We start from the raw sequence: 16,474 nt of genomic DNA, 5'->3' as shown, positions 1-16,474 counted from the left end.
GGGTACATTATGAGATTCTACATCGATTAGAGAGGAGAACGAATGTCAACGAAGACGATAGACCCTGAAGGGGGTGGACTATGAAATCTCACATTAGTGGGAGAGGAGAACGAAACATTTACATAAGAATGTGGAAACCTCCCCTAGTAGACGTGTTTTACAACCTTTAAGGAAAGTCCGTAAAGAAAAGCGGACGGTAGCTTAAGCAGTTACAAATACAATCTCATAAATAACACGTTTACAAATAGAATCTCATAAATAACATGGTAGTGGAAAGTTTGATTTGTTTGGTAACTAATGATGGGATGACTGGCATATTTTAATCATCAAACCCATCAAGATCTGATATGAACACGAAAGCTTCAAATATGAAATTGGAAAACATCTCATCATTTTCCCTTAGTCAGCAGCCAAAATTGTCAGCTGGGCATTATGTTAAAATAATCAAGAGCCAGGGTATTTTGGTAATCATGCCAACTGTCCCATTCCAACTCCCCAGCTTTGCTCATTAAATTACTCTCAGCTTCAGCTGGCGTCCTTCAGCAAACACTCCCAACGTCTCTCTGACCAACGATGAAACAGCCACTGCAAAAGGCCGTGATTTTCTCGCTTCTCCTCTTAATCTCCACCGCCACCGCCACCGCCGCTACTCCGGCGCCTCCCATTGAAGATCCTCCTACTCCATCTCCGACCTCCGCCCCATCGGACGCACGGCCATTACTGCCACCGACATCGCCGTCGCCATCTTCTTCACCATCATCATCTTCATCTTCCAACTCTCTTGACCCGAAGCAACTTACAGCTTTGCAATCGCTCAACATCCCCACCTTCAAGGACCCCTGCAAGCAACCCTCACTTCACAACGCCACCGTTTGCGATTCCTCCGCGCCGTTTCGGCACCTCGTGTTCCTCCGCCTGGCCAATTGCTCCGACGACGTCGCTTTGTCATTCACAGCTCTCAAATCCCTTTCAACTCTCAGATCTCTTGAATTTGTTGACTGTCCCATTTCCCCTATTCGCTTCCCTGCCGATCTGGTTGCCTCTCTTCGATCCTTCACTTGCACAAACAGCCTCCGTAAGCTCACCGGCGTCTGGCTTAGCCGTCTCGAGAACCTCACCGATCTCTCTGTTACCAATGTCCCTGTTAATGCCTCGGGTCCTTTCGTTATACTTGGCAACATGAATATCCTCAAGTCTGTGACTGTCTCCAATGCGAATCTTACGGGTTACTTTCCGAAGCATTTGAATCGCAACCTTACCCACATTGATTTTTCGGGTAATATGCTCAAGGGAAAGCTACCCACTTCGATTACTCTGCTGGAGAATCTAGAATCTTTGAATCTAGCTTCTAATGCGTTCAATGGCGAGATACCCACTTCAGTTGGGGACCTGATATCGCTTCGGAACTTGTCGTTGGCATCAAATTCACTTTCAGGATCCATTCCGGAATCAATTTCGGCAATTCCTGGATTGGTTCACCTCGATCTGAGCTCAAATCAGTTGAATGGAACAATTCCGAACTTCCTTTCGGAGATGAAGAGCTTAAAGTATCTGAATCTTGAGAACAACCAGTTTCATGGGGTAATGCCTTTCAATGGATCTTTCTTGAAAAGGCTGGAAATTTTTAGGATAAAGGGGAATAGCAACCTTTGCTACAACCATTCGATTCTATCATCCAAACTGAAGCTGGGGATAGCTCCTTGTGATAGACATGGGCTTCCATTATCGCCACCGCCAGCTAAGGACGATTCGTCGGCTGATGAAAACAGCGACTACGATGACAGTGATGGAGATGATTCTAGCACCCACCACAAGGAGTCTCATAATGGCCCCAATAAAGTCGTGCTTGGAGTCGCAATTGGGCTGTCTTCCATAATTTTTCTCATCATTTTCCTGGTTTGTATGTCCAAGTGTTGTCGTTGAGAGTGAAGATCGATCGGCTTTACTTCTAGAGTAGAATTATTTGGTTCTTTCTTCTTCTTCTTCTGTTCTTGGTAGAATAATAGTAAAGAAACCATGATAGGCATAGGCATTGTAAATGTAGTGGCAGGACAATTTGGTTGGCGTTTGTTCTTTTTGGTGGATAGTTCCAATTATTATTTGAGTACGGCATGTTTTGATGTGTTCATTTTGAGTGTTATCAACATCGTTTCAAGCTTTTGCTTTTGTTTTTTCTATTATGACACGATTTGCTATTGTCTCAATAAAATCTCATTATGTTCAGTGTCTCAACTTTGTTACTCTCTCTGTCTCAAACTGGCTTCTTCCTTTTATTCACCAGTAACCTCTACAAGAACAATATCCATCCTTGAAATGATGAAAACGACTAGAATCTCTTAAAACGATCTCCCTCTTGGTGTCTTTCGACATGAACCTGGCCATCTCGTGACAGTCGCCGCAAACCCGGAGATTTTTAGTCACCCGTATCGTCTTGCCGGGTGGGAGATTCAGCATACCAAAAGCCATTGCTAACTTCTCACTGTGTCCACAGAGAGCAACTTCCTTCTCCCTTTCATCTGCATTTAACAAAGCATACCTTGTTTTTGGAGAGTAACCTTCTTCCTTCATCTTGCTTCTTAGTCTTGTCAGAAGTAGCTCTATCTTCTTGGCTTGGGGTTTGGAGCAATCTCCAGCAACAAAGATGTTCACCTTGCCCTTGATCTCTATCCAACTGCAGCCTGGATTCTTCTTCAAACCACGTCGTCCAATCCTCGTCCTTAACTTTTGAACTTCTTCCCACTTCTCTGCCTCTGCATAGATGTTAGCCAGAAGTACATAATAGCCTGTGTTTTCTGGTTCCAGTTCAAAGATTCGTTCTGCAACTTTTTCTGCTAGTTTGACATCATGGTGTATCCTGCATCCGCACAACAATGCACCCCAAATTGTGGCGTCTGGTTTGATCGGCATCGTTTCGATGAATTTATGTGCTCTCGCCAGATTCCCCGTTCGGGCAAGAAGATCCACCATACATGCATAGTGCTCCAGGTTGGGTTCAATCTGACATTCTTTCTTCATAATATTGAAAAAGTTCCATCCTTCATCAAGCAGTCCAGAATGGCTGCAGGCATAAAGGATTGAAATGAAGGATACTTCATCGGGCTCAATCCCAGCTGTTCTCATCTGGTTGAAGGCATTGACAGCTTCACTACCATAGCCATGCATTCCATATCCAGCTATCATCACTGTCCATGAGACAAGGTCCTTGTTGAGAATCATATCGAAGAGCAACCGGGCAAGAACTAATAGCCCGCACTTGACATACATATCGACAAGTGCATTAGCAACAAATTTGTCCTTTGAGTATCCATTTCTTAATGCATATCCATGGATTTCTCTACCCTTATCCAACGCTGCAAGGCTTGCACAGGCTGGAAGGATACATGCCACTGTCGTGCCATCGGGCTTCGATTCTCTTTGCATCTCTGCAAACAAGCTCAGAGCTTCATTCGGAAGACGATTCTTTGAGTAACCTCCGATCATAGTATTCCATGAAATAACATCCTTCCTTTTCATGTGAGAAAATACATCAGCTGCGTCCTTCATGCTACCGCACTTGGCATACATGTCCATAAGAGCATTACTGACGAACGAGTTAGTTTCCAAGTTGTTTTCTCTGATGTAGTTGTGTAAACTCTTCCCACTGTTCAAGTTGCCATTAATAGCACAAGCATGAAGAATGCTTGCAACAGCATACACATCCGGGAGCACGCCTCTGCTTTTCATTTCGTTAAACAACTCGATCGCGCCATCGGACAGACCTTCACGAACATAGCCTGCAATCATCGAAGTCCAAGATACAACAGTTTTCTCATCCATTCTCTCAAAAACTCGAATGGCACTGTTCAAATCCCCACATTTTGAGTACATGTCCAGTAAAGTGTTATTGAACATAACATCTCTGTCAAGAACAGCAGCAGCCTTTATTGAATAAGAATGGAGTGTCTTGCCCAACGAAAGAGTACCCATATTTGCACAAGCTACAAGAACATTGACCATTGTAGCCAAATCAACATCAACACTGAAAACTAACATCCTTAAGAAAATCTCAATTCCTCTGTCTTCTAAACCATTCTTAACATAGCCACTGATCATAGAGTTCCATGAAATGACATCTCGGTCACTCATTTCATCGAACAGCTTCCGTGCACATCTAACCTTTCTACCCACAAAGTAGAAAGAAATTAGTGAATTAACGACTGCATTGTAAGAAGTAAAACCCAACTTGCAGATCAACCCATGAACCTGCCTACCCTCTTCCACACGTGCAACTGCTGCAAAACATTTCAGAACACTGGAAAATGTGTAAGAATTAGGATTTATCCCCAATTCCAGCATTCGCTTGAACAAATTTATACTCTCTCCATAGTTACCACTTCCCGAATACTCACTGATCACAAGGTTCCAGAGGAAAACCTTCTTTTCAGAGAGTTTATCAAAAATCATCCTCCCTTCTCTAAGATCCCCGCATTTCACATACATAAAAACTAGTTTCGCCCCTAAGATTCCATCTATTACAACTTCATTAGATTCAATTATTGAATGAACCCTTCTTCCATCTCGTATAGATTTTTGTTCAGCACATAGCTGCAAGATGACGCAATAAGTATCCAAATCAAGGTTGGAATTTTGGGAGCTGCAAAGAAGCTCTATCGCATTTTTTAGATCACCCACTTCACAAAACTTGACAATTTTGCGGGAATTATTCAGTTCAACATCGGTGTATTTTTTCGCTTCCAATGCTGCGGGGGTGTAGCTCTCTGTAGAAGCATAGGCCGAATTCGAGAAGGAAGATTGCGAATTGGGTTTGACAAAGGCTGAAGATTGCCGGAATTTCAAGTTCACTAAACCACGGTGGTCGTACCCTGCCGAAGGTAACCAGAAGGTTGGAGGGGCTTTTGCTAGTAAGAACATAGCTTTCGCCGAGAAGTCCCAGCAAGAAACAGCGAAAATGGCAACGAATTTCTTCTAATAAAGAAAGAAAATAGAGAGCAACAATAGGGCCAAAGGAAAGGGAAGATTGAATGATGAGACGGACACGTGGGAGAACAAGCTTCAGAGACACGTGAAGCAGCTGTAACACATGCATAGCCAGTAGATATTGTCAGTTTGACACGTTACTTATAATCGTTAGCCTCATGATTTTAGATCGTATCTGTTAAGGGAGATGTTTCTACACTATTGTAAAGAATATTTTGTTCTTTCTTCAACTCATGTGAAATCTTACAATCTACCCTTTAGACGCCTAAGGTCCTCGCGTCCTCACTAGCACAAACCCGTCTTAAATTTTGCAAATCCATTATGAAAACATACCGAACAGCTCAAACCTATCCATGGCCACGGCTGAAAAATGACCACAGACCAGGTAGCTCTTCTTGCTCTCAAAGCCTACATCACAAGCGACCCCAATGGCATAATTACAAACAATAGGTCTGAAACTACCTCAGCCTGTAACTGGGTTGGCATAATTTGTAGTATAAAGCACAACCGAGTGACAAGCTTAAATTTTTCTTACATGGGTTGGCATATATGGCTCCAGGTGACGGACACTCTTCATTAAACTCAGTCTTGTTTCTTAAATCAAGTTTCCTTTGCAATGCAGTGTTGGGGTTGGATGGGATTGTTTCCAGAAGAGGTAAAGCATTCTGTTAATGGAAACATTGACAAGGTAGAAAGAAGGCTAGAGATGAAATGATTTGTACAACTAGAGAAATGAGCTTAAGAAATGGGTACCCAAATCATATCCTCACTAAATGGCCGATGTTGCAGATTCAATCACCAATCTCTTAGCTATTCAGAGTGAACGTCTATCATCCACTGTATTGTTGGCCTTGTCGTTGTCGTGGACAGTATGATCATCAGAGAAGAGGCCGAGTATCAAACATGTTCTTGGTCCTCTCAACAAAATCAAAGACGAGAATTGGGCAGTCCCAAGTCCATAAATCTTGAATGTATGAATAAAAGAGAGTTTGGTTTGAAATGCCCTTTTGAAATAGTGCTTTAAATAAGACTGTTTGCTCATCTGATGGAAAAATCACAAATTTAATACCACATACACTTCAAAATTTAAGGACCATATATGATTAAACTCGTAATTTAACTAAAGTATAATTTTCATTAAATTAAAACTTCAATCCCTGATTCTTGCCATTTCATTTCGTTTTTCAGATTGGGTTTGGATCCTCCTCTTCTATAATCTATGTCCGCCACCAGCGTGGATCTCTGATTCATTTTGGGGTTGGCGTATAAGAATCATTTAGGCCATGCGATTGGAAAATTTCATCATACGATCACATATAGAAGGACAAATCTTCCAAAAAAGTCAAGGTAGTTGTACCAACGGTTCTGTGAAATTTTTGGGTGATTAGATTTACTGGACCCGCCAATTCCAACATTCACCCTCTTCTTCTTCTTCCTCGTCCTCCCAAGTTCAGCTAAGGCTCTATTGTTCAATAATGTGAGAACCCAGAAAGGGAGTTGCTCTGAAGCAGACGTTTAGCCCTGGTTGGTAGCCTGTAACTGTTCGCAAGTATTTCTTGGTGTTCAAGGTTAGTCTGAAAGTGTTATTCGGCCTTTAATATTTTGCTTTTATTGCACTCATCTATTCTCACCGGACTTTTCAGCTTTCCTTTCCTTTTGTTCCTAACGTGTATGCATACCTTCTTGTTTAACAATTTTCTTTGCTTACCAAACTTGCATTTTTGTTAGATCACTTCTGTCTTTGTGTTGGTGGGTTGTTTTCTGAGAAAGACAGACAGAGAGAATCTGTAAGAAAAAGAAAATGTGAATGCAGGCCTTCATAGTTTATGGTTACATGTTTTTTTGTTATATGGTTCCTTAAAACACCAAAGTTTCTGTATAGTGTAAGGAAGGATAGATGTTTGAGGTTGTTTGAGAGATAAAAATGGGGAAGCAAGGGGTCTCCAGAAGCTTGCGCCCTGAGTCTCAGAGTGATGGAATGTCATTAGGAATGAAAGATTATCAGATTAGATGTTGTTCAGAAAACTTTTGTGGGAATAATCCTTCTATTGGGAGGAGGCTTTCAGGAGAAGATGTGAACTCAGGTTTGAAAACCGTATCAGTTCATGGATTGAAACATGATGTTTCCAAACTTAGTGCTTCTAAGGGATCCTATGGGAGTAAAAGAAATGTTTGGCTTCAAAAGCATGTGAGGTCAATTTTGTTTATGATTGGGGTGATTGGTTTTGTTTTTTTGGTTGATTCCTTAACAGTATCCCTTGTCAATTTGATTATTCGCCGGAACACTTCACCTGCCAGAAAATCAAGTGGTATCAAGGTAAAATGTAGGAATGTTTCTAGATTTAATTGGGTTGGTAGTAGCTTTTTAAATATGGCGTTGATACATATCCTTATATGCTTGGATCCTTCATACTCTCTCCCCATGATTTTAGTAAAAGTTTAGATAAGATCCATCAGTACTTACTTCGTAGAATGCTCAAATTCTATGCATAGAGATGGTCAGTGGATATTACAATGTTCTAACATTAATGCTCTTGTGATGATATTTTCATTTTTGTTGACTCAAGAATGATAATGGTCCCAATGTTCACAAAGAAAAATCTCCAATCCAGATGTATGACCGCCTTGTACATTTGGCCTCTGTTTCTCTTGCAAAGGTTTGCTACATGACTCTTCACATACTGTAAATGTTGTCATTTTTCTGATGAAATCTTACAAAGTTGAGACTGTTCTGCTTTCAGATTGAGTTTAAACCAGAGAAATCAAGCTTGTGGAAGGAACCATATCTTCAGGCCTCTGGATGGGTACCCTGTGCAGACAGAAACGTTGTATCCAATTTAGGTACTCGATCAGACATTTAACTCTTCGACGTTTATAAAACCCTTTTAATTTTTGCTCAGATAATTGCTAATCGCTGCTGCAGACACAATGAGTATACTAGAGTTTAGTGCATGAATACTTTATCATGTGATTGACACTCAGTTGTAATCTTGGAGCAGGGAAGTTTGATAAGACTAATGGTTACATAGTTGTCAGTGCAAATGGTGGTCTTAATCAGCAACGAGTTGCTGTAAGTGTTTGTATCTTCCATGTCACTATTATCCTTTTTAGATTGTTAGAGAGTTCTATGTTCTACCTGCATATCAGCGCATCCAAACGCCTATAGATGATGAAATACTACAGTTTAGTGCCTATAGATGATGTTCTCTTAGTCTTCACGTGGGCTTACAACTCTTGCAGGTCTGCAATGCTGTTGCACTGGCATCTCTTCTTAATGCAACTCTCGTAATTCCAAGATTTCTCTACAGCAATGTATGGAAGGATCCAAGGTCTGAGGTCTTTCTGAATCCATACCATTCTACTGTTTTTTTTTAGTTCAACCATATGCGGGGCGGGAGATTCAAACCTCTACCTCTTGGTCGAGGGTACATATTTTGCTAGTCTAACTTGGTCACTTATAACCATTTCTCGGCTGATGGGGCTCTGTAAGAATGATGTAGTGGCACCTTCCTTTCATTTATGCATTGTTGGTTGACTTGAGAACATTTCATTTACTAAAATAACAATCACCATTCAACTATAGAAGCATTTCCAAAACTGAATCATTGTTCTTGTTTAATTTTTCGCATTAACGTTCGACTTCTGGCCATGGCAAGCATTTGTGATTTTATGCTTTTAATGAGAATGCAGCCAGTTTGGTGACATATACCAAGAAGATTACTTTATGAATACTCTTAAAGATGATGTACATATTGTCAAGGAACTCCCTTCTTACTTAAAGTCTGTAGATCTAGAAGCAATTGGTATTCAGGTATGTTATAAATAAGTGTAAATACTTCATATAACAACTTCTACTCCGGAAACAACTTAGTAGCTCCTGGTCTTTTTTGCAGATCACTGATGCAGATATTGCAAAAGAGGCAAAGCCCACTGATTATATTAGAACCGTTCTCCCTCTCCTTTTGCAGAATGGAGTTGTTCACTTCCTTGGCTTCGGAAATCGACTTGGCTTTGATCCCATACCCTTCAACCTTCAGGTTGTAAGCCAAATATAACAGGACAAACATTATTGCTATTAGGATTTAGCTTGGTATCAACATGAGTCTGAAATGTAGGTATTTCTTAATGATTTGCTGCAACTTTTTCACATTGCAGAAATTAAGATGTAAATGCAACTTCCATGCTCTGAAGTTCACACATAAAATCCAACAAGTTGGTTCTTTATTGGTCAAAAGGATCAGAAAATACGAAGCCGCCAAGAGTATGTTGGATAAACAACTGCTAGGGAACTTCATAGACTATGTAGCATCCAAAGAGGACAAAGTTGTTGGAGGTCCAGTGAAGTATCTTGCTTTACATTTGAGATTTGAAGTGGATATGGTTGCATACTCCCTCTGTGACTTTGGAGGTGGAGAAGATGAGAAGAAGGAGCTTCAAGCTTACAGAGAAATCCATTTTCCTTTACTGATTGAGCGTTTGAAGAAGTCAAGGTACTTCAATGGAGTTTTTGTCTTTTTTTCAGACAGTATGAACTTATGTTAGTAGATGCTGATCACTTTGGGATTACGAATTGGTATGCAGGACAATTTCTTCAACAGAGTTGAGAATGTCAGGGAGATGCCCATTGACACCAGAAGAAGCAGCACTTGTTCTAGCCGGCCTTGGATTCAAACATAGAACTTATATCTATTTGGCTGGATCTCATATATATGGTGGAAACTCCCGGATGCGAACCTTCACCAACCTCTATCCTAACTTAGTCACAAAGGAAACACTTCTTACTCCCAGTGAGCTTGCACCATTTCAAAACTTCTCTTCTCAGGTATAACATTGAAGAGCATGCATGTGACAATTATCTCTCTCTCAGTAATTTCAAAAGTATTTATGCACCACAATGAAAAGTTGCTTGTTTCTTTGATGGTTTGTCAATCCATTAGACTGAATGCATTGCCTGTATATAGCTTGCAGCGTTGGATTTTATTGCCTGTGCGAGTGCTGATGTCTTTGCCATGACCGACTCTGGAAGCCAACTATCATCTCTGGTGTCAGGATTTCGAACTTACCATGGAGGTGGCAATGCTCCTACTTTAAGACCAAACAAGAAAAGGTTAGCAGCAATCTTGTCCGAGAATAAGACCATAGGTTGGAAAACTTTTGGAGATAGAGTTAGTAAGATGATCGAGGAAGGTCAACGATCCCGGACCAGAGGGTTTGGTAGAAGCATCTATCGTCATCCGATGTGCCCAGAATGCATGTGCAAATCCCACTAGTGTTCTATAATCTGGCTTGCACATAAATGTATGCTTAGCTGCCTTGGATGGCAATTTACATATATCTTCCCCTCCATTCCGGCAGGCAATATTCAAATTCATTTGTTCATTCTTATTCCGTGTCAGTATATAATCTGCTGCAATTGACTGATTATGTTCGTCCATTATAATAGTTCATTAATGAGAGAAGAACTGCTTGTAAAAAAGAACCATTCCCCCCTTTCTGATTCTGCCTTCTTTCAAAGAACCAATTCTTTTAGGTACAAAAAAGATCATTAAATTAAAAAAAAAAAAAAAAAAAAAAAAAAAAAAAAAAAAAAAAAAAAAAAAAAAAAANAAAAAAAAAAAAAAAAAAAAAAAAAAAAAAAAAAAAAAAAAAAAAAAAAAAAAAAAAAAAAAAAAAAGAACAGACAATACAGCTCTCTTCTCTCAAGACTGATGGAGTCCAGTCTCTGTTCAAAGAACCAATTTTTTTCACTGTACGCAAGCAAACCTTTGTTGTCTCCTCTGTTTCTTCCTTCTATTCAAGATGGAGGGAAGAATTGGTTTAGGTTAAAAGGAAGAGTGTAAAACTCTTCATTCCTGCCGTCTCCCTTGAACGTTCTGAACTTAACCCACCATGGCATTCCCCTGTCTCTAGCACTGTCTTTGTAGTCTAGTGTGTTATCCAAGAAAACCGCAACTATGAGTGCTACTGTTGGTGGAGAGAAGAATATGGTGTTTAGGAAGTCATTGAACTGCACATTAAAACAAGAACTCGCGTTAGTTCATCATGTTCATAGAGAAAATTAAGTGAAAACAGAAACTCACCCATCCAGCGTTTGTGTGAGCAGGGCCATGGAAGGCCTTTGCGGTGTACTCCCTAAAATAATCAGGCACAGACAAACCCAAGAACAATGCCACACCAGTAATGAAGAGATTCCTCATTGAATTCATGTTGGTAAATTGCAAAAATGACAACCCCACAGAGGCTGAGAAAAGAGCTAAATTTGTTAACATTCCATTTCCAGAGAATGCAAAATGTGAATTTATGCAAAATCTACTCACCAACAAGACCAAACAAGACACAATATACTGCTGCAAATATAGTGAAGGGTATTGAAGCAAACAATGCTCCAAATTTCCCTGCAGAAATCAGCAGTCATATGATAAAACTTGAACAAGATAAGATGTTTATCTTTTAGTTTACTACCATAACTAATTTCTGCTCACCTAGAATTGAGAAGAATATCATAAATCCAGCTGAAATCTGGATAACCCTGCGGCTACCAACACGCGTGCTTCCAAGCAGACCTACATTTTCTCTGTATTTACATTTTGTAAGTCGGAAAACTTGCATAGATACATACAATCTCAATGACACAATGCAACGAGAAGTGAAAACAAAAAAACATACATTGAGACAGTTGATCCAGACAATGTTCCAAACAGACCACTCAGAAGAATCCCGATTCCCTGCCAACCGATCCCTCGACTCAGAACATGAGCTGGAGGTGGGGTTGCACTCGCTAAACGTGAAGCTGCCTTAAATGCTCCAGTTGACTGTTAATAAATGATTATAAGTTTTCCATACGACTCTTTCAAGTACAGAGCAAGAATTAGAATATAGTGCTAGAATAGAAGAATATAGCAAGTACCTCAATCAAAGATACCAGAACTGCAGCCATCATCCCAAAAGCATGGCCAGCATCGAAGGTTGGAGCACCCCATTGAAGAGGGTATGGTATCTTAATCCTGAATGATGAAGGAGGCAATTTGGGGAAGAGGGGTTAAGTTCTTTTTTTCTTTTTTTCTTTTTATATCAGCACAAAGTAAAAGCGAGGTCAGGTTTAGATAACAACCATGGAGCAGATGAAATGAGGTTGGCCCTGTCAGTTCGACAATTGATTTGAGTTAATTCTGGTCGATGTTTGTATGCACCACTGGCTGTCAAGAGGTGTGCATATGCCCATATCACAGTAACAGATATAAGAAGAGCAAAACGTTCAAGTATTGGCAGTTGCCTTATATGAAAACCTTTGAGATACTGCAAAAGAAGTAAATTGTATAGATTTTTAAAAAGGGTGCCTGACTTTTGTTATTGTTTTGCAGTAGCAAGATAATAAGCCATCACCTGTGAGAGAGCTATAAAGAGTATAAGCATGGGAACGCCAATTTCCACACATCTTCCAACCTGGTTAAGTTTCAATGGTCAGATGAATGGAAAAACCAAAAAACAAAAAGTTGAAAACACAGGGACCTCTCGTAAGTATACCACTGGGAAGCCTCTGTCAAACATACCAAAGCCTACTAGTGCAATCACAGGCACCATTCCAAGAGGACTGAAGAACCTGAAACGGATGATGAACTTCCTTCCATCAACATTTAGTGTGAAATAGATTTAGTGATGTCTTGATTCTTAAGGAAGTTCTACCTGGAGCAGATAGCCCACAATTGACTGTATCCCAAAATGATCTGTATACTTGATGATACAATTAGAGCTCCCTGAACTGCTCTCATTGTGCTCAGAAATCTCTGTGGAAGTTTAATTCATGTATTAAAAGTGATCTTATGTTTAATTCATTAGATAAAGAAAAAGACAACCATGTTGACTCTTTGGACATTGATTGAGTTGAATGTATGGACAAAATCTTACGGTTCATAATGCATCCATAAAGACAATTGATTTGTCCACACGTTTGGAGACAAATGGAAAAGTAAAAAGAAAAAGAAAATACTGAATTGGGTTACTGACCAAATGGGGGTCCTCGATTCTTGATAAAGATGAGTCGTGAATGATGGAAATAATCGGAACCATAAAGGCATAAGAACCTCCGATAACAGTCGGCAATCTTGTTCCAAACAGAGTCTGTAGAAGCGTATTGATCCCTTCAACAAAAAGTAGAGTCTGTACCACCCTCACTTTATCACCCTATATCCGAGTTTCAACCCCCATGTTAAAAAAAAAAAAAACAAAAAAACAAGCAGAAAAGCATGTTGAGATGAAAAAGTTTGAGATTATTTTCTTTTGTCTGTATTTTGAAGCCAGACAATCTGTCATGATTGAAACTCAGCAGCCTTCATGTAAAAACTGAAAATAGCAAGAAAAAGTTGAAAATGTTTCTCACATCATCGCCTCCCATCAAAGGAACAAGGAAAGAAGGAATCATGACAGCAGTACCCAACGCCAGAATGTAGTGCTGAAAGCCCAAAGCTATGGCTTCCCCTGTTTTGAAAACATAAGCAAACAACAACAATTACGAGCTCAGAAGAAGAAAAACATCAATGAGTTGGTATAGTTGTGTGCATTTGGAAAATGTAGCATTACCCCAAGTTGGGTTAGAATCGATACAGTACTCCAAGCCCTGAAGTTGATCCATTGGTGGATGGCTAATCTCCTCTGGTTTCGGAGCTTCCATTACTCACAAACGCCCAGTGAGTGCAAATCCCAAATGGGGTTGTGGTAAAATAAGCAAAACAGAGAAACAAACAAACAAACAAATGAAGCAAGCCAGTCTCTCTGTCTCTCTCTGTCTCTGTTTCACAAGAGAACTTGTAGAAAAACAGAGTGAGAGGAGAAGAGAACACAGAATGAGAAAAGGAGAAATGGAAAAGCAAAAGTGGGAGTGAAATCAAAAGGTTACAGAGGTGAGGATTGAATGCGTAGAGAGAGAGAGAGAGAGAGAGAGAGAGAAGCAGTGAGTTGCTTGCCGCGCATGACCAAGCGGCTTTTGTGGCTTTAGTGTTCTTGGCCCTCTTCAGTCTTCCACCTCATTTTTGGCACTTCCCAAACTACCCTCACAGGAACTACCAAACCCAAATGTAACCGTTGCTCATTTTGCCTCCTCCTTCACCTTCCTTATAATAATAAAAGGACAGCTAAAAACAAAATTTATGCTTGCTCATGTCTTTTCTCTAAAATTCATGTCTACTAAAATAAAAAGACAAGCTAAAAACAAATATCATGTCTTCTCGTTCGATCAATTAGATATAAATTTAAATTTTATATCAAATAAAATCTTAAAATTTTAATTTTATATCCAATTGATCCACAAAATTTAAAAATCATATGGACAAGGGTATCTTTGAACCCGCTTTCATCTTTGGTTCTCTTTTTCCCACTTTTGTTGTGTGCATGATTAGGATGATTGGAACAAAGGTGATTATAAAGTGTAAGATTTTTAAGGATGGAAATTGGGTTATAATATGCACAACATTACCACTCTAATCTTACTTTATTAGAGTGACCTAACATTAAACAAAACTTCCTATGACCCATCATAATTTCCTATCTTGTAGGGTGTATAATTACCTAATACAAACTAAGGTCTTTGAGTTGTGCGGTCAAAATGGATCTTGAGTTTAGCCTTCTAGCTCTAGAGAGTTCGTAGAGCTCCTAGACATTTTGTGGTGCCTTTGTCTATGGTCATTTGATTTGTGGAGGTTGTAACAGTCTAAATACACACCTAGTAAATATTGTCCTATGTGAATTTTCCTTTCGGACTTCTCCTCCAGGTTTATAAAACGTGTTTGCTAGAGAGAAGTTTTCATTCCTTGAATATTTCGTTTTTCTTCTCAACCGATGTAAAATTTTACAGAGGTAATGTTTTTAGGGATAAGTTGTAGATTGTATTGAAAGTGAGAGAAACCCTAAACCCTAAATAAGAAAAAAAATGAGGCAGCTGAGAATGTAATCTGAGTAGACACCAACGTGTGTTGGTGTTGAACGGCCTTTCACCCATCGCAAAAACTCCAACGTCTCTTACTGCAGCTTCGAAATGGCTGCGTTTTCACAAATCTCGTGATCTTGGTTTGTTTTTATCACAATAATCTACTTATAAATAAGCTGTTTAAGTTCACTAATGGCCAAGACAAGCTTTATCTTTATTCTTTTGTGTTAGTCATTAATTATTACAAATTATTTCACTATTATTATTTAAATATTAATGGAAAAGCTTTAACTTTTTTTTTTTTTTTTTTTTTTANTTACATTTTAGTTCATTAGCTTTGTGAATTCAAAAAAGTTATTATCGTTCTTATAATTTTGTCTTCATTGACTGCCAGAATTGTTTTCTTGAGATGCTGCAAGGAAAGGTAATAACCTAAAGTTTCAGGCTAATTATATTTGAACCCATATTAAGTAAACGGAGGCGAGAATGTCAGCTTGAGTAACGCACAAATTGGTAAGAATCCAATGTTTCGAAAACAGTTCCTCTACAAGATTCATCCATGGAAGGTAAGTCGGCTTAAGATCAAGTCGAAAGACGTAGTCGACGAACAATAAATGAATATTTCTTACTATCTATTTTGTTTTGATGGACGGAGTAGGGTAAGGTAGCGGAAAGATGGCTATTAGTTGAAGGACACAAAGGGTATCTGTTAAACCACAAGAATTGTAATACCCTTAAACCATATCATAATGGGTACAACCCAAAATTGTAAAAGTAGAGGTAGAAGGGGTAATTTAATGAGCTTTTTATAAGCCCAATATAAAAGGATTATAGATGATGTAAAGAAAGTGATGCATAAAAATAAGGGGAAAAAAATAGTAAGCACTGGAAACCCTGTCATCCTCTCTCTCGTGTTTCAACCAGTCTTTTATACATATGCATCCATGGGACAAGCCTTTAGCTTCACATGCTATCTCTTTGTTTCTCTCAAAAGAAGACAACTTGTGTTCTATTCCAAAAGCAACTGTGCAGAGAAGCAGTCTTAACCAAAAAGCAAAAGCTCCTAAAACATACAAACCCACTTCCACCTGCTAAGCTGCCTACCAAAGGTGGCTATTTTGGTGTTTTATAAAGCTTCAGGAAATGAGATGAGAAAACTCCAATTCTCAGCTTACCTTTTCAAGCTGACCCACACGTACTTACAGGGTTTGGACTCCAAAACATTGTAAAGCAACCACCTTTGTTTCGATGTTAAAATATGGAAGAAGAAGAAGAAGAAGAAGAAGATTCCTTTTTGCCAATTCGCATCATAATTTTGTTCGTTCATATGAAGCTGTGGGTTAATTTAGAGGAAAAGGTAAACAAAGTTGTGGGTGTGGGGTCTCTGGTTTACTCTTTAGCGATTATTTAGGGAAAGAGGTAACTTTGGACCAACATACATCGAGAGAAGAATTAAAGGGCGAGGCTGATGGTATTGACTTTAAAGTATTTGGTGATGTTTTGGTTTGGTAGTGTGCGTGTGAGAGAATGGCAGACACAGAGTTGAAGACAGCCGCTTGATTGTGGGGTTCATCATAA

The 16,474-nt window shown here is 39.4% G+C and overlaps 4 protein-coding genes across 5 annotated transcripts; 2 read left to right on the top strand and 2 right to left on the bottom strand.

Moving 5' to 3' along the window:
• Positions 1-194: 194 nt before the first annotated feature.
• LOC111782671 (receptor-like protein 51) lies at positions 195-2,228 on the top strand. Its single transcript, XM_023663468.1, has one exon. It carries the CDS (start codon positions 574-576, stop codon positions 1,921-1,923), a length of 1,350 nt encoding a protein of 449 aa, XP_023519236.1. The 5' UTR covers positions 195-573; the 3' UTR covers positions 1,924-2,228.
• Positions 2,229-2,264: 36 nt separating this feature from the next.
• On the bottom strand, positions 2,265-5,027 carry LOC111782669 (pentatricopeptide repeat-containing protein DOT4, chloroplastic). Its single transcript, XM_023663467.1, has one exon. It carries the CDS (start codon positions 4,909-4,911, stop codon positions 2,275-2,277), a length of 2,637 nt encoding a protein of 878 aa, XP_023519235.1. The 5' UTR covers positions 4,912-5,027; the 3' UTR covers positions 2,265-2,274.
• A 1,173-nt stretch (positions 5,028-6,200) lies between these two features.
• Positions 6,201-10,494, top strand: LOC111783191 (O-fucosyltransferase 8). Of its 2 annotated transcripts, none has more exons than XM_023664089.1 (10): positions 6,201-6,545; positions 7,545-7,634; positions 7,719-7,818; positions 7,977-8,047; positions 8,218-8,306; positions 8,668-8,788; positions 8,871-9,014; positions 9,133-9,467; positions 9,559-9,799; positions 9,939-10,494. In XM_023664089.1, exons 2-10 carry the CDS (start codon positions 7,590-7,592, stop codon positions 10,245-10,247), a joined length of 1,455 nt encoding a protein of 484 aa, XP_023519857.1. In that variant the 5' UTR covers positions 6,201-6,545; positions 7,545-7,589; the 3' UTR covers positions 10,248-10,494. The 2 variants fall into 2 exon arrangements, with proteins under 2 accessions (XP_023519857.1, XP_023519856.1); XM_023664088.1 differs by lacking the exon at positions 6,201-6,545 and adding an exon at positions 6,571-7,294.
• Positions 10,495-10,653: 159 nt separating this feature from the next.
• Positions 10,654-13,954, bottom strand: LOC111783192 (nucleobase-ascorbate transporter 2-like). Its single transcript, XM_023664090.1, has 13 exons — positions 13,555-13,954; positions 13,355-13,452; positions 12,982-13,158; positions 12,661-12,761; positions 12,502-12,577; positions 12,361-12,420; positions 12,089-12,273; positions 11,885-11,981; positions 11,644-11,789; positions 11,460-11,551; positions 11,295-11,372; positions 11,058-11,218; positions 10,654-10,984 (listed from the first exon to the last, which is right to left on the bottom strand). Exons 1-13 carry the CDS (start codon positions 13,643-13,645, stop codon positions 10,772-10,774), a joined length of 1,575 nt encoding a protein of 524 aa, XP_023519858.1. The 5' UTR covers positions 13,646-13,954; the 3' UTR covers positions 10,654-10,771.
• Between the last annotated feature and the right edge of the window lie 2,520 nt (positions 13,955-16,474).

This window comes from Cucurbita pepo, chromosome LG20 (assembly GCF_002806865.2).
Source record: "Cucurbita pepo subsp. pepo cultivar mu-cu-16 chromosome LG20, ASM280686v2, whole genome shotgun sequence".
NCBI lineage: Eukaryota > Viridiplantae > Streptophyta > Magnoliopsida > Cucurbitales > Cucurbitaceae > Cucurbita > Cucurbita pepo.
This window is presented reverse-complemented; position numbering and strand designations above follow the sequence as displayed.

Coding starts and splice junctions, on each gene's coding strand:
- LOC111782671 (XM_023663468.1), top strand. CDS start 574: ATGAAACAGCCACTGCAAAAGGCCGTGATTTTCTCGCTTCTCCTCTTA.
- LOC111782669 (XM_023663467.1), bottom strand. CDS start 4,911: ATGTTCTTACTAGCAAAAGCCCCTCCAACCTTCTGGTTACCTTCGGCA.
- LOC111783191 (XM_023664088.1), top strand. CDS start 6,902: ATGGGGAAGCAAGGGGTCTCCAGAAGCTTGCGCCCTGAGTCTCAGAGT. Junction 7,635..7,718: donor CCTCTGTTTCTCTTGCAAAG/GTTTGCTACATG, acceptor TTCTGCTTTCAG/ATTGAGTTTAAACCAGAGAA. Junction 9,800..9,938: donor TTCAAAACTTCTCTTCTCAG/GTATAACATTGA, acceptor GCCTGTATATAG/CTTGCAGCGTTGGATTTTAT.
- LOC111783192 (XM_023664090.1), bottom strand. CDS start 13,645: ATGGAAGCTCCGAAACCAGAGGAGATTAGCCATCCACCAATGGATCAA. Junction 12,274..12,360: donor TCTTTATAGCTCTCTCACAG/GTGATGGCTTAT, acceptor CTTCTTTTGCAG/TATCTCAAAGGTTTTCATAT. Junction 11,790..11,884: donor TTCTGGTATCTTTGATTGAG/GTACTTGCTATA, acceptor ATTTATTAACAG/TCAACTGGAGCATTTAAGGC.